Source organism: Cynoglossus semilaevis, chromosome 7 (genome assembly GCF_000523025.1).
Source record: "Cynoglossus semilaevis isolate Cse_v1.0 chromosome 7, Cse_v1.0, whole genome shotgun sequence".
Lineage (NCBI taxonomy): Eukaryota > Metazoa > Chordata > Actinopteri > Pleuronectiformes > Cynoglossidae > Cynoglossus > Cynoglossus semilaevis.
In genome coordinates, this window is record NC_024313.1 from 11,865,951 (window position 1) to 11,881,422 (window position 15,472).

At 44.4% G+C, this 15,472-nt stretch overlaps 1 protein-coding gene across 1 annotated transcript in view; it reads right to left on the reverse strand.

Moving 5' to 3' along the window:
• Positions 1–343: 343 nt before the first annotated feature.
• Positions 344–15,472, reverse strand: part of lama2 (laminin, alpha 2) — a 118,329-nt gene continuing 103,200 nt past the window's right edge. Inside the window, exons 56-75 of the mRNA XM_025057060.1 lie at positions 15,272–15,416; positions 15,033–15,171; positions 14,827–14,838; positions 14,162–14,282; positions 13,043–13,198; positions 12,604–12,657; positions 8,865–9,016; positions 8,532–8,708; positions 7,493–7,682; positions 5,996–6,085; positions 4,086–4,198; positions 3,541–3,634; positions 3,360–3,455; positions 3,113–3,193; positions 2,634–2,711; positions 2,383–2,461; positions 2,149–2,280; positions 1,922–2,052; positions 1,408–1,627; positions 344–772 (exon numbers count right to left, since the gene is read on the reverse strand). Of these exons, the coding sequence (XP_024912828.1) occupies positions 606–772; positions 1,408–1,627; positions 1,922–2,052; positions 2,149–2,280; positions 2,383–2,461; positions 2,634–2,711; positions 3,113–3,193; positions 3,360–3,455; positions 3,541–3,634; positions 4,086–4,198; positions 5,996–6,085; positions 7,493–7,682; positions 8,532–8,708; positions 8,865–9,016; positions 12,604–12,657; positions 13,043–13,198; positions 14,162–14,282; positions 14,827–14,838; positions 15,033–15,171; positions 15,272–15,416 (2,427 nt within the window). The 3' untranslated portion in view covers positions 344–605. The remainder of the gene's footprint in view (positions 773–1,407; positions 1,628–1,921; positions 2,053–2,148; positions 2,281–2,382; positions 2,462–2,633; positions 2,712–3,112; positions 3,194–3,359; positions 3,456–3,540; positions 3,635–4,085; positions 4,199–5,995; positions 6,086–7,492; positions 7,683–8,531; positions 8,709–8,864; positions 9,017–12,603; positions 12,658–13,042; positions 13,199–14,161; positions 14,283–14,826; positions 14,839–15,032; positions 15,172–15,271; positions 15,417–15,472) is intronic.

The following is a 15,472-nucleotide window of genomic DNA, read 5'->3' on the forward strand; positions in this document are numbered from 1 at the left end:
TCACTTGGCAGCATGTAGCTTCCATTTGATGCTTTTTTTTGGTAAGTCCATTTTCAAAGGATATTTTAAGAATAAATTATAATCATATATTTAGTACCGTTATCCTTATTTGGAATATATTTGGTTCACTAAAGTCATAGTTCACTATTTCCTTGTTATGCGTTAGAAACCTCACATTTTCAATATTCATACATTCCATGATTCCTTCATGACAGACCTTGGAGCTCGTACATGTTTCCGTTGTCCTGGAAAACTGCCACTACAGCACATGCCGCTAGAGGGCACTGTGGAGTCCAGTCAATCCATAAAACTCATTCAGGATACTGTACACACAGTCAGGTTACTTTACTGCAGCAGAGACTTTATTGCCTTCACATTGTACTCACTGTCACATGGTCTGTTACAGAGTGAGGTTAGCTTTAAGGTCACGTATATTTCTGCTCCTGTTCTCAGACAGAAATGCTCCAAATCTTAGAATCTGTTAACACAGGCAGACATGTTTGACATTCTCATCTGCTGTTCTTCACTCCTAAAACAAACACAGTCAAAAACCATTCCCAGTTAAAGTGTTAGTGGTTACAGGAGGAGGACACAGTCCGACGCTGTTACGCAGCCACGGCGTCTGCGGGACAGGACAGAGGCTGGACGCCTCTGATCTCCACAGCCTTGTTGAAGTGGACGTCCATGGTCTTGGAAGCTCTGGTGATCTTCAGGTTCTTCATGCAACCTCTGAAGGACCTGCTGGTGGAGAGAGCGGCCTGACGAACTCCACCTGAAGAGGAGGAGGAGAGGCCGTCGTTAACGCCGCGTTGAATTCAAAGAGTTCAGCAACATGTTGGTGTTCACTCTGGTTATCAACTGTCAGATAAATACAGATCATAACAACACACCAGTGTGAGGCTCCTCCCGTCTCGTCTTAATTCACTCTCCATCTGTTCTCACACATTTCACATCCAGTGTTTTTCATAATTTCTTTTTAACCATTTCTATTTGTCTACAATTTAAAGGACACTTCTTCACCTGCTGAAATATTGAAGTGCATCAATATCAGGGCCATTATTAATCTTCATGTATAGTATAGCACATTTTGTTGCACCATCTTTTTCTACTCCTAAAAATACAAAATCCATTAATTTCAACAAATATTTACAAATATATTTCCAACTTGGAATCCATCCAGTCCAGGATTTCATCTGAAGTTTCATCCAACCTCATTAAAAACAAATCTTTTCTCTGTCATGGTGACTGTAATCCTAACACTAACCCTTAACTAAGGCTTAGTCAACTCATAACCTGTCTATTAACCTATATTTTCATTAACACAAACTTCCTGTTGCACTAATTCATGTAAGACTTCACTAAAAAACACGTGACACCAAAACTGCTTTAAGAAAAAGAAAGTTTTACTTGGAAATCCTCCGACGTAGAGAGGGTCGTTTGTGTCGCAGGTGTTGGACCGAGCGTTCGTGCTCTCCGCTTGGCTCTTATTCCCGTCCACCACCAACTCCGCCTTGTGGCGCAATTTATTGGCAGTCACCGAGTGCCATTGGCCGTCACAGAAGCCGCCGCCCGTGGGCTCGTACTCCGCCGTGAAGCGTCCGGCTCCGTTATCAACGTGGAAGAGCAGCTGCGGACGGAGGCGAAGGAACAGACGTAGATGTTGAGCTGAACATCAGGTGAAACCACTTTCGTCATTTTCTTCTTCACATTTTTCTGGCAACATTTCAGCCACATTTTTAGCCTTAACACCAAAAAAATGATTGGGTTTTCAGGCTACGACCTCAGTCCTTCTCACTAATCATTTGAAGAACATCTTTTCCCTGTTTCTATGACATTAACACAGTTCTATAAATCAACATCCAGTGAACTGCGTCACAAACACGTCAACCATCTTCTTCTCTTCACACACATGATTTCCCACCTTGCCGTTGACTATCTCCAGGCCCAGTCCATCGCTGGCCTGGTTACTGACGGCCAACAGAACTCCGTTGGTTCTGCTGGTTCTGAACTCCAGCCCAATGGACACGTCCAGACCCACTCTGTAGTTAGCTACTGCAAAAAGACAAGAGGACGACAAACCAGGTTCAGACCGACGTGTCCTCTGGAAACCAATCACAGCCACACACGCTTCAATCCTGAAGTTCTGACCCGCTTTCACGAATCCTGTGCCTTCAAAGTAAGTTCCCGTCTCCGTGGCAACAAAGCACCTTCCCACCATGTGACTGGCGCTGGGCGCAGCCATGTCCAGTTTAAAGTCTTCAACGATGGCTTCCGTGCGACCTTGAGGAAAAGGTCAGAAGGGAGGACACACTGATGTAGTAATACACGGATAATACTCACATTAACATGTAGCAGTACTTCATCACAACTACAGCTCTCTACCTGCGGTGGGTGACTTGGCGCTCACGGCTCCGCCCACCATCTTCATGTTACGGATGCAGCCGTTGATGCTGTAGAGAATCTGGAAACGAAAGACGACACACGTCTGTTTTAGTGCATGTTTTTTTTTCTGTTTTCACCAAAGGAAACAAACTGTGGTCCAACGTCTGTGCACCAACGGAAACAAACTGTGGTCCAACGTCTGTGGTTTTCACAGATGGAAACAAACTGTGGTCCAACGTCTGTGTCCGTACCGGTCCGATCCTCTTGGTGGTGTAGTTCTGAGGTAGACCACCAACGTACAACACCCCCACCACGTCCAACAGGTCGGCCTGGAGAAAAGGAGAGCAACAGATGTAGAGATGTACGACAACAAGTTTGTGTACACACACCATCCAGTGCTGCTCTCATGCAGCCAGCTGGAAAACCCATATTTAAAGTAAAAAAAAAGTACATTTACTTCAGTAAAGTGTTTTACTTTGCCTTCTGTCTCCTCTGTTCACTTTCTCCTTAAAAACTTTTATTTTGAAAAGCATTTTGCTACATTTCTCTGTAGGGAGGGAATCTGGTCATTTTTCCAGAAACATAATTCATGAAGATAATTCATGTCCTTTCTACCAATTCCTCCAGGGCCCTAGACTGGTCCAGGGACCAGGAGTTGGGAACCTTTGCCATCCAAGAACTCCACCTCCCGTTGAACTAAGGTACATTTGTGCAGCTTTCATTTGTCTACCTTCTTTGGACTGATCATCTGTTTACTGTAGCGTCCGTCCACCATCAGGAGACATCGCTGCTTGTTACGACTCACTCGGATCTGAGGAGACGAAGAAACAACCAGCGTGAGGACAACCATGACCCCCCCCCTCCTCCACGCCCCCCCATCTGCTCCTTATCATAAATACTATCATCATTAAACTGAATAACTTCCTGATTCGACGGTTTATAAACACTGTAAAAACAGAAACCACAGCTGCGTCGACCTTGTGCCAGTTTCCGTCGTTGATGGAGAAAGGAACGCAGCCAGAGATGTTTCCATGACCGAGGTCGTAACCCAGACACACCTGTCCCTCCTTGATCTGCAGGACGACAGAGAAGAAGGAGTGATAAATACACAGTACACAACTGTGGAGTACACACAGATACTCAGGAGTGGACAGATACCTGGATGGAGACAAAGTCAGCGTGGTTGATCCTGGCCATGTACAGAACCAGTCCAGACTCTTCCTTTGTCCTCAGCTCAAACTCCAGGATGAGCCTACGATTTAAAGTTACAGTTAAAAAGTCTGTCATTTCATCCACACTCGCTCTTCTTTCGCCTACTGTCCAACATGTGAGGCATATGTCCTCAAGAGGGCGCCAGAGTACTGATAATAAAACTTCACCATTGAAACAGCTGAATATAAATTAAAGTGGCGCGTTTACCCTAAAGTTTACGGTAACCATAATTATCCTGATGCCAAGAACTTCACGCAGGACTTTGAAAAGGATGACGACACTTCCTGTCATTTATTCAGAGAGCAGCCAAAACTCTAGATATTTACAAGGGTCTGTTAAAAAAAAAAAAAACCTCAGTTCTGACTTTCTTATTATTTACAGCTGGTGTCTGCAGGAAGGAAGCAACGTACACACACGCACACACACACACACACACAGTGTAGGCCATGTTTCTGTCCTCAGGTTCATTCACTACAGTCCTGATTATTTACCTCTCTCTGACTTTGGTGTCGTCAAAAGCGAAGCTCATGTGGCTGTTCCGGCTCAGTCCGAACTGATGGGCCTCCTTCAGGGCCACGGGAGCCGCGGCCGACTCACAGGAGTCCTGGAGTTTGGACACAACACGTCACTCACACTGACAGTAGTGACATTTATCAGCTAGCCGTTAGCTAACCAGCTTCATATCAGATAGTTCCTGGAGTTTTAGTAGAATTATAAACTACTTTTGACTAAACCTACGAGAAGTGTCTTCATTTTTAGTTGAATTTGTTTTCCAAAAATTCGTTTTATATCAAAAATATCTATCTCACGGTTCATTTCTGCTGTGTAGAAATTATTTAGAAAATTCACTTTAACATCATCTTTAGCTTATTAACTCATTTAACTGTAAACTGGGATTGAAGACTGGGTGGAATCAAACCCACAACCTTCTAAAAGGCAGGCAGTAACTTCCACCAAAATGACATTCAAGCACTCTTACAAACTGAGCTTCAGTTCCACGTATGACCATAAGATGTCAGTGTTGCAACACAAGTCAAATCCCTCGTCTTCGTCCTCGTCTTCCTGCAGCTCCAACACCTGCATTTTCATCATCCCCCTTCATCATCCTTCACAGTTCGTCTCCCACCCTCACCCCCGGCCTCCCCCTCCGGACATTGAGGATCAGATCTCGGACACTCAGCCCCCTGAGATGATGCAGTGTCTCCCTCCGAGTGTGTCTTGAACGTCTGCCTTCATCTCCCCTCTTCCCTTGTTCCCGTCCAGGTGAAGACATTCCTCTCTCTGTGACCTTGCTTTGTTACAGCTGACACTCACCTCTTCTCCAGCTCTGTCCTCAGATCTGCTCCTCCTCCCTCTATTTTATAAAACTCCTTTCTCCCCTTTCTACTGTCAAACAAAGGAGCCACATCACTTGCTCCGGAGCTTCTCTCCCTCGGCCCACTTTAATTCTTATCCCACGTCCTCTCCTCCGTCTTTCCATTAAGACAACAAAAGGTAAAAGGCAGAGGGTTCAGAGAGAGAGAGAGACACAGAGAGACAGAGAGAGAGAGACTCCCCTCTCTCCCTCCGTGGCTGCACCTTTCCTTTCTGTCTTTCATTTCTCTTTTAATCTGCCTTCTTCTTCTTCTTCTTCTTCTTCTTCTTCTTCTTCTTCTTCTTCTTCTTCTTCTTCTCCTCTGTGATTTTCTTCCATTCAGACTCACTGCTCTGTGGCTGGAGGTCACACCAGTAATCTGAAGTCATTCAGTCCCATTCTTTTTCTTGTTGAGGTCATGCTTCAGGTGGGATATGAAGGAGGAATTCAGAAATGCAACAAATTCATTTCCTCGTCTCCCCTGCAGGGAGGCTGAAATCTCACAGTACAACAGTTGTCTTAGAACGTGTGTGTGTGTCATTGTCATCTCGAAATCTGATCCTCCAACAACAACAACAACAAAAATGAACCCCACTTAAAGAAGGTTCTTGAACGCTCCACCTTTGAGCCGGCACCACTGCTCAGTCCAGGCAGCTCTCACCAACACTAAGTCACAGCCACAGGTTAGAAGGCAAACGGTGTTGGAAGCACCTGAAGCGCTCCAGCTCTGATCTGGGTCAGCGACTCCTCCAACACCTCAGCGTTAAGAGCATTTGATGCCGACGGTTTCTCCTCTTTCATCGTGAGTGAGGCCGTGACCTCAGCGGCTGAAGAGCAGCGCAACAGCACTTGGTTTCTATGTCTTTCAGCTGTTGACCTGCGGAGTCACCGATGTGCAACACTGACAGCAACAGACGGTGGATTTACAAAAATAACAGATCTGGAATTTACGTGTTTCTACGCCCTGGTGGGGAAATACAGGAATCACCGAAATACTACATTTACACTGGAGTGAGTGTGTGTGTGTGTGTGTGTGTGTGTGTGTACCAGGTGAGCGCTGGGATCCTGTGTAGTAGCGGTCTGGGCTGTAGCAGCAGAGGGCGTAGCAGCAGCAGGAGGAGCAGGGGGCGTGGCCTCCTGTAGGTCAGCAGTTGTGGAATTGAGAGGAAGTGGATTAGCAGCAGCGACAGAGCAACAGGAAGCTAACAGATCGACAGGAAGCTAACAGATCGACAGGGAGCTAACAGATTGACAGGAAGCTAACAGGTCGACAGGAAGCTAACAGATCGACAGGGAGCTAACAGATCGACAGGAAGCTAACAGATGCTTTACTAACTTCAAATAGCTCCATCTGAGGGATTAATTCACAATACAGCGGGCTAACACGGAGGGCTAACATGGAGGGCTAACACGGAGGGCTGTCTACGTCTTCTCTACAGAGTCGATAAAATGTTTAATTCCTAAAGAAAGATAAACCAAATGCAGGGGTAACACACACCTCCCTGTGCAGACACTCTGTCATACACAGCCTCCTCTTCCATCTCAGATCAGATATAAATGTGGGGGGGGGCTTTGGTCTGAGGTAGGGCTGAAAAACTATGGCTTGAACTGGTCTCAGTCTTCTGACAGCTGATTGGTCAAACTCTGTGCTCTTGGTTGGTTGGAACAAAAACCTGCAGCCACACCTTTGAGGAACAGTTTGGTCATGCCTGAGGTAGGGCTGAAAAACTATGGCTTTGCAGAGCTGCACCTCTACATCATGAAGCAAATGAACTCGCACGCCATAAAGCAACAACCCACAGAGTTATGGCCACGCCGGCGCAGCTCTTTAGCTCCACGGTCCGTGATCAATGTACTTTCAGCGGCTCGGTTTAGCAGCTAACTGGGTAACTGATAACCTCCGACTGCCGTAGAACTCACAATATATTAAATCCATGAAATACATCTGGCCTGTTCCATTACGGCCCGGCGGCCTCCTAGCACGGCGGCGGCTAAACGCTAGCACGAGAGTGCTTTGGCACCTGCAGGCTCATAAAGCATAAATGGCATGCAGAGTTAGCGTAGCGTAGTGGCGGTGCTCTGTATGACAGGCTGCCAGAGGCAGAGTTTAGTGGCTCAAGGCTAAAGGCACGATAAAGAAAAGTTAATGGCCTGTACAAGTGCTGCATGATGAAACGCTAAGCTAACACGGCGAGGCCACGGCTGTAGTTCATCAGGAGGAAACAGGAGGAAGTGTGTGTGTGTGTGTGTGTGTGTGTGTGTGAGTCAGAGGCAGAAAAAAACCAACATCCTGCAGAAGGACGTGTGTGTATGTTCCTACAAACAGCATGTGTGTGTGTGTTGATTTTAAAGGTGCTTCATGTGTGTTTACAGTAAATATGTGTGTGTTGAATTATAGGGATGAGTTGAAGTATTCAGAAATATACAGTACTGTGTAATGTCCATCTTACACTACTTGGTAAATGTCATCATCCAATCAGAGACAGGGTTCTAAGGCCCTTACAGAACAGTGTACGTTCAGTAGTTGTAGTAACAGACACTTACAGCAGGAGGCTCCGGACCTGGAGCAGGAGTTGGGGTTGGAGGAGGACCAAGCGTCTCGGGCTGCCGGGCCTCCTCCTCCTCCACTTCAGTCAGGGGGGGCAGAGGAAGGAGAGGCGCTTCAGGGGCGAGGTTGGGACACCGGCCGATTTCAGCGTTCTCGAAGGACACGGGCTGGGAGAAGTCGGCCACGCTGCAACACAGACGGGCAATAAGTCCACACCACGGGGGTGTTAGTCCAGCACTGACAGCTGAGGCCCCCACGGCCTTAAGGCCAGTCAAACCACGGTCGGAGCTGAACGGCCGTTGTTATTGTTTATGTTTTGTAAAAGGGCAGACTGGGCCGATCGATAGGTCCAAAAGCTGAGTAATAAATACAAAAGTTGAACTTTTTTATCTTTTTAATTATGAAGCTGTAAAAAAAAAAACACTGCTCTCCCTCCGTCTGCCCCACGTTACTTTCACCAACCGGATCAAAGTTGAGACTTTTAAAAAAATTATTTCATGCATAAATGTTTAACGAGTCAATGTGAAAAAAAAACACTGCTCTCCCTCCGTCACTTTCACCCACCGGCTCAAAGTTGAGACTTTTAAAAAAATAATTTCATGCATAAATGTTTAATGAGTCAAAGTTTTTATGTATTTCTGTTTTTTATGAATGAATTACATGGTGGTTATTATTAAAATATTCTGTAAATAAATATTTGTATTTTTCTAATCGCTCTATGTCCAAGTGTAGGTCACAAGTGTGTCCTGCAGGTGGCCCCGTGCCGACTGTTACCGTAGCTTTTCAAAATAAAACATTGTTTAGACTTAATTCTGGTGGTATTAGAGTTTGGAAGATCCTTTTTTTAAAACATTTCTTTCACCGTGGCCCAACACATTTTTAAAACATCTGAAACATTTCTTTCACCGTGGTCCAGCACCAAATGACCCACGGACCGGTAACAGTCCTCGAACCAGGGGTTGGATGAGCCGTGACAGATGGACATGCAGTTGATGTGTGTTTTTGATGAACGTGTTTAAACCACGTGTTACTCACACGGCGTTGACCATGAGGTTCCAAATACATCCTTCAAACGGGACGTTGGCTCTGTTGGACGTCTGCTCCACCGCCACGGGAATACCGCCCAGGAAGACACGCTGCAAGGCCATTGGCTGGTCGTTGGGAAGGGTCGCCTCTCTCTTGGCTTCTTCATCAACTTGGACAGCGAATGATCTAGTAACACAATCACACACACACACACGGACAAGACCGTATGTTAATCACACACACACACACCAATCTTCAAACATCAGGTGTGTTTTTAAACTTCACACAGGGCAGATGTGGTCACGGTAACTCCTACGGTGCGTGTATGAGGTGGAGACCAACCTTCCAGCCAGTCTCTCTATGCGAAGCGAGTGCTCCTTCCCATCATTCAGGATTCCCAGCTCAGGTCGTCTGATGACACGGCGGGGGCTGTGGCTGCCGGTAAACACCAGCACCTCCAGGGAGCCTTTGTTCAGCATGACTGAGAGGTAGGGCTGCAGGAACCACACACACACACACACACACACACACACACACAGGGCTTATTGTCAGCACAACCACAGTCTCTACACATAAAGAAGGAGACGAAGGAGGCGTGATGACACCAGGAGGAACCTCACGGAGTTAGAACTTCAGTCCGTTCTACAGCAGCTCTCGTTGTTGATATTTCCATCGTATCAGGAGCAAAATCCTGCAATAGTTACAGACTCGTAAACATGGAATACTCGTGTTTCTGGAAGCTCATATCTCAGGGGTCCACTGTACAGAGTGTGTTATAAATACGTTAAATGTGTTCCTGTATTGCAGAGTTTTGGTTCATCAAAAAAAAACCCAGTAAAAAATAGTAAATTAAAAGACATTTAACACATGGTGTTACAATAAATCACCTGCACGTACAGGTAAATGAGATTTGTGAAAGTTTTTTGCCATATTTCGAGCTCTACGATGCCCCCTGGAGGGTTCGTAAAGGGTTAACACTTCAATCACTTTGACCTTGTTTTTTTTTTTTAAATGAAATCCATGAAGTATTTCACTCCTGTGTACAATCTTCCTCCACAGAGATACTGTGTGTGTGTGTGTGTGTGTGTGTGTGACAATGAATTGCTTTGTACAAAAGCTCAGTGTCTGACAGTGTTGTCCCCAAATATAATTCAAACTCATTTTCAGAACTCCAGTTCTGGCTCCAAAGGCTTGTGTCGTATGACAGTCCATCAGAGCAGAATCCACGTCATTATTCATGTCAGTGTTTGAATAAGATTAGCAGGAGAGAAAAAGACAAACTGAAGAGCAGAGAAGAGGTAAAAAGAAAACTGGGGTTGAAACAGAAGGAGGACGTGGGAGAAGCAGGAGAGGAGCAGCCAGAGGGGGAGGAGGGAGGGAGGGAGGGATAACAAGAGATGAGAGGACCGGAGAGGAGAGGATAATGGGGGGAGAGATGAGAGGGCAGAGAGCAGGGAGAAGAGACGGAGAAGGGGCGGGAGAGAAAGCGCGAGGTGGCGGAGAGCAGCGGTGCAGGGTCAGGATAATTTGAATTTTAATTCACTGTGTGCCAGAGGGCGAAGTGGGAGACAATTTACCACCTGAAAATGGAATTTCAATTTGAGGTCGGGGACAAATTGAACTGAGATGTAGCTACAACATGCCTCTCGCTCTGCCGTCTCACACACACACACACACACACACACACACACACACACAGCAGTTTCAAACACGTGTCCTGCAAACCAACCTGCGTCTACAGAATCACAGATGAACCAACGCGTGTGCTTTTTCACACTGACATGGTTTTGAAGTCACGCTCCAACTCTTCATAACAAAGTCACTAAAATGGTCTACAACGTTACCACAGAAGAAGACGGTCCTGTTGGACACACACTAAACAGAGTCTGTAAACTGACCAGTGATTGGCAGAAGATTCTGGCCATGACAAACAGACTTTTTTTTTACTACTACTTTTCTACGAACTGGTAAAAACGCAGTAGAGATATCGCCGTGACAAGTTTTTAAGGCCTGTAATATCTTATATATATACAATTACATAAAATTTAAAATCCCTTCCTCTACACTGGGATAGCAGCTCCTGACTACAGGCCTAGACCGCTGATGGAACTCCAATGGTTTACTGGGATGGAGTATAATGGACAGGATTAGGAACGATCAGGTCAGAGGGAAGGTTCAAGTCTGGAGCGGAGTCGGAGAAGACCTGACTTCTAGAAGAACCTGTTCCATCAGCACAGGTAACACTGGTGCACGTCATGTTTCATGTTTCTCCACCGTAAAAAACATTCAATCGAACAATATATTAACTTGAAAATCCATTTCTTTGTGATCCAGGTTGGACCTTTGACAGGATTTCTAAACCCTGGTAAAATCTCTGCAGCTACAGCAGTAATTAGCCTCGGCTTTCATCTGAGCACAGACAGGAAGTGGAGGTGCTCTCGGCGAGGACACGGAGACTCAGATCTTATAAAGTGCTGCTCTCTGATCAACACAGAAGAAACACATTCAATTACACCTCACTTTTTTTTTCTTTAATGCTCGTCTCCTCCTTCAAGTATCTGCTGTATTTTCATTCACTTCATTATTGTCTGCAACCACGCTCTCCACACAGTCACATTTTAGCCCTCTCCTCTTCATCCCTCTCCTCTCTCTCCTCTCCCCTCCACCCTCTCCTCTTCATCCCTCTCCTCTCCTCTTCTCCCCTCTCCTCCCTTCCCCTCTCCTCCCCTCAGCTCTGTTTTGACTCCTTTATCCTTTCGTTCACCTTTAAATCTTCCCCCCTTCTCTCCCTTCATCCTTTTGTCTCTTGTCTCCGTCTCTCTGTCCCTCTCTCAAACATCCATTAGTCAGGGCCAAGTTGAGTTGATGGTGTTTTTAACCTCCCTTAACCTTTCACACACTCACACACACACACACACACACACACACCCTGCCTGCCAGCATAGTTAGCAAAAATAGATTAATGTGCCCAACAACCAGTGATGATGGATAAGCCCGAGCTAACCTCTGTCCTCTTACACAAACACACACATCCAAAATGTATGCACGTAGGCAAAGGAGATTTTACTGAGACTGTATTTTTACACTGCAGGAAATTCATATATTAAACAACGTCAACGTCAACATCAACGTCAACGTGAGGCTGAAGATGAAGATCAGAACGACTGAACATGTACTTTATACTGCAGTACTGTCCCAGTAAACAGTATCACTGCCAAAATAAAAATTGGTCAAAATCTACAGCTAATTACATGGTATAAAAATTAAAGAAACATATATGAGTCGCACCAGTGCCCTCTAGCGGCTGTTGGTGTGAAAAAAACAAACGAGAAATTATATATTTAAACATATAGATCGAACATGAGTTCCCAAACATATCCAAAGGATAAAACAAAAAAAAGTGTGTCTTATTGTCCAAAGAATACGGTAAATATACTGTGTATGACTCGTGAAGCTAACGAGCTAAAAGGTTCCGTTAGACGTGACATTTTCTCAAGAAGAGATTCAGTTCCGTTAGACAAGTGGACGTGACATTTTCTCAAGAAGAGATTCTTGAGCTACATGTAGCTCGTTCAACGAGCTAAAAGTTTTGTTTTTTTTTGTCGCCTGTTTACTTTTATAACACATCTATAAAAGTAATGTTGAGTGGTTTCAGACAGCTTTGTTTATTTTTAGTTCTGCATAATTATTTCCTGTTTCCTGGTTGAAGTCCAGAGCAGCTCAGAGACGGAGACTGCGTTGGTCAGGGAGACTGTTTTTAGCTGAGAGAAAATCTAATCAGCTTAACTGCCAACAAACTGAAATCTCATTAATATGCACTCATGGAAACTTCACTCACTCACAGGAGGCTGCGGTGCATGCGTGTGCTTGTGTGTACTTGTGTGTACTTGGTGTCGGTGGGTGTGTAAACCTGTTTGTCCACAGTGTGTGTGGCTGTTCTGGATAAGAGACAATCCACTTAGTCCCTAATGTCCACAAATGCAAATCCGATTAATTTTACACTTATGAAAAAGTAATTCACTTGAAGCAGTAGGACAGTACTTGTAGTACTTGTGTGTACTGAAGTTTCAGATGTACCCACCTCTCCTGACTGCCGACGTCTCCTCTTGGAGCCAAAGGCGTTTGTGTTACGAGTCTGTGGCACAGAGAGAAAAAATGTAAAAAAAAACATTTTATTTTACTAGTTTATTTACTGGTTACTTATTAATGAAACATCATTTGATAAAATTATCTATGTTTTGTAATTCTAGCAGTAATCACAATTACTTTAAAGACCCCAACACTTTATTTTTATTATTTGTTTGACCTTTGAATGTCAATTCATTTAAGTTAATATAACGAGGCATGTTCATTTACCTGCATGGATCAGGGTTAAATGGGGTTTATAAGGATCAATTAATTCATCGTGACTAATCATTTGACAGCCCAGACTGAACCAAAGTACAAGATGAATGAAATCCTAAAATAAATATCAATCCAACAGCGCTTCAGTCAAAAGATAAAACCAGATGAGGGAGAACCTGCAGGCCCTGGGGTGAGGCTCCGCCCACTGCCAACAGGATGGTCCCGGTGTCTGACAGAGTGCTGAAGGACAGGCTGATCTCCGTGCCCACGGTCAGCGAGAGTCCACTCAGCTCCATGTATCCTGGCTTAGAGAAGCTCACAGTGTAGAGGTTCTGTTCCAGAGAAGAAGTCAGAGTCAGAGTCAGAGTCAGAGTCAGAGTCAGAGTCAGACCAGATCAGTTGGTGATTAAATACGGGGGAAAAGTTCTGTTGTGAGTCTGGCTGATGAAATACTTATTTTTTAATTTATTTTTTCACAGTTACCTTCAGTTTCACACTGAGGCTAATTTTTGTTGCCACCACTGAGGCTGAATCTGCTGATATTAAAAAAGACAGAGGGACCTTCACCGGAGCGGCCCTCCAACCCCGGCTCCTTTGTGTTCTTTCTAAGCCGTGGCTGCACGAATGAATGCATAAATAGTAGAATATATAGGAATAACTGTGAAAGGCACTCATTTGAAAGGTAAAATAACAACTTTGTTCAAATGATTTTTATTCATTTATACCTGAGTGACCTGGAGGAAACATGAACACGAGGAAACGGAGGGAAAATGTAATGAAATTTCCAAGGTTCCAAATGGAATGATTTTGAGCCGAGGGTCTACTTTGGAGGGTCTACAGATGTCTGTTTCCAGTCTATCTCTCTGTCCCACATTCTGTCAGACAGCACTTCAGGAGTGGCATTTTAGAAAAAAAAAACAGAATGATGATGAAGTGTCTGCTTCAGTTGAAGACAATCAGATTTTCTTTACTTTCCAGTGAGAAACTGTTATTTTTTGGCGCTCTGCGCTGCTGGAGCACTGACCTTTAAGCGTTTTTCAATCTGCAATTTCAGACGTAACAAAATACTCAGAAAGTTGTCAAAAAAGTGTCATAAAACTGTAGAAGGCAACTGTGATGGGTGAGGGTAAGGGGGAGATTCTGCATAAAGATGAGAGTGAGGAGGCGGACGTGTTGGGTTCAGCTGCTGCGGAGGACTTGAACGCTAAACTCACATGACGGACGCTCTAATATCTCTATCAGTGTATGAGTCAGAGGCTCTCGTCGGGCGTCAAATCCACCGTCCAACATCTCACCTCCACGTTGCAGCCTTTAGTCACGCCGGTGTAATCTGAGCTGCTGAGGAGATTATAGGGCGTCCGGGAAACTTCGATCTCCCGGAGACAACCTGCGTATCTTTTCAGCGTAATCTCTGATCTGAAGTGGAAAAGAAAAATGAAATATTTTAGAATTTAAAAATAGTGGATAAAAATAGTGAACTGATTCCACAGACTTTGTTGTCCCTCAGCTGCAGTAGCATGAGCTGAATTACAGCAGCAGTGAAGCTATTGCATCACGTATCCAGAAGCAGAGTGAATGCTACAAAAGGAATAATCTGAATATGCTGTGTGTCCATATTTATATATTTAGATAATGATAGTTTTCATTCATTTTCTAATGGAATCAATCTTTAAATCATGACTGGATAAGGGGAGAAAATTCACGCTCCAACTAAAAATGCTCCAAATGGACCTATTCTAAGCAGAAGAACAACTTTCCACATTTGTAACTGCACAGGGAAACTCAGTCAAACCCAGATGGAACAGTGAATAAGAAGCCAAACGGTGGATAAGCAGCAGCAGCTATCAAAGCTCCTCGGCCTCGTCAGCGTGTCTGAGCCTCATGCACAAGTGAGTTACTGAGGAGTGGCATATTTTCTATACTAGGGTTCAACATGATTCATTTGATGTCATTTATTTACCTGGCTTTTATGCTGTTAAGACAAAACACATTTGGACAGAAATTGGAAAATGTCACAATATTGTTTTGGTTTTTTTTTTTATCTCATTTCATATTTAAATATAGACAAGAGAACATTTTTGGTCAGTAAAAATGTCAGTTTTGTCAATGAAAAAGGTTACAAACAGAGAATGTTTCCAACCATAAACTAACACCTGGTGTTGGTACCTGTAGTTCCCGATGGTCGGCAGACCTCCAAAATATATCTTCTGGTTTTCCTTGAGGTTCAGACCGGTCGCTGAACCTTGAGATGTGGCTACAATGTTCTCCTCGGCGTTGGTGTTGATGTCCACGACAGTCACCGTGGCTGGGTTAAAAAAGACAGATCAATTATCAACAAAACATCTTTACTCCAACACTTATTTCACTCCAGGATCTCCAGGATTGTTGTGTAGTTTCTGATGTACTTTGTTTCTTGTTTCTGGCCATGGTGATGGATTTCCAGCTTCCGTCATTGTGGCGATTGGTCGATATGGCACTGCCAACCCCTGAGCCCAGGTCAAAGTTCACTTTCACCTTGCCCTCTGACAGCTCCAGAGACAAGAAGTCCTTCTGTAGACAGAAAAATCACAAACTTATATATGTATATATATATATATACATATATA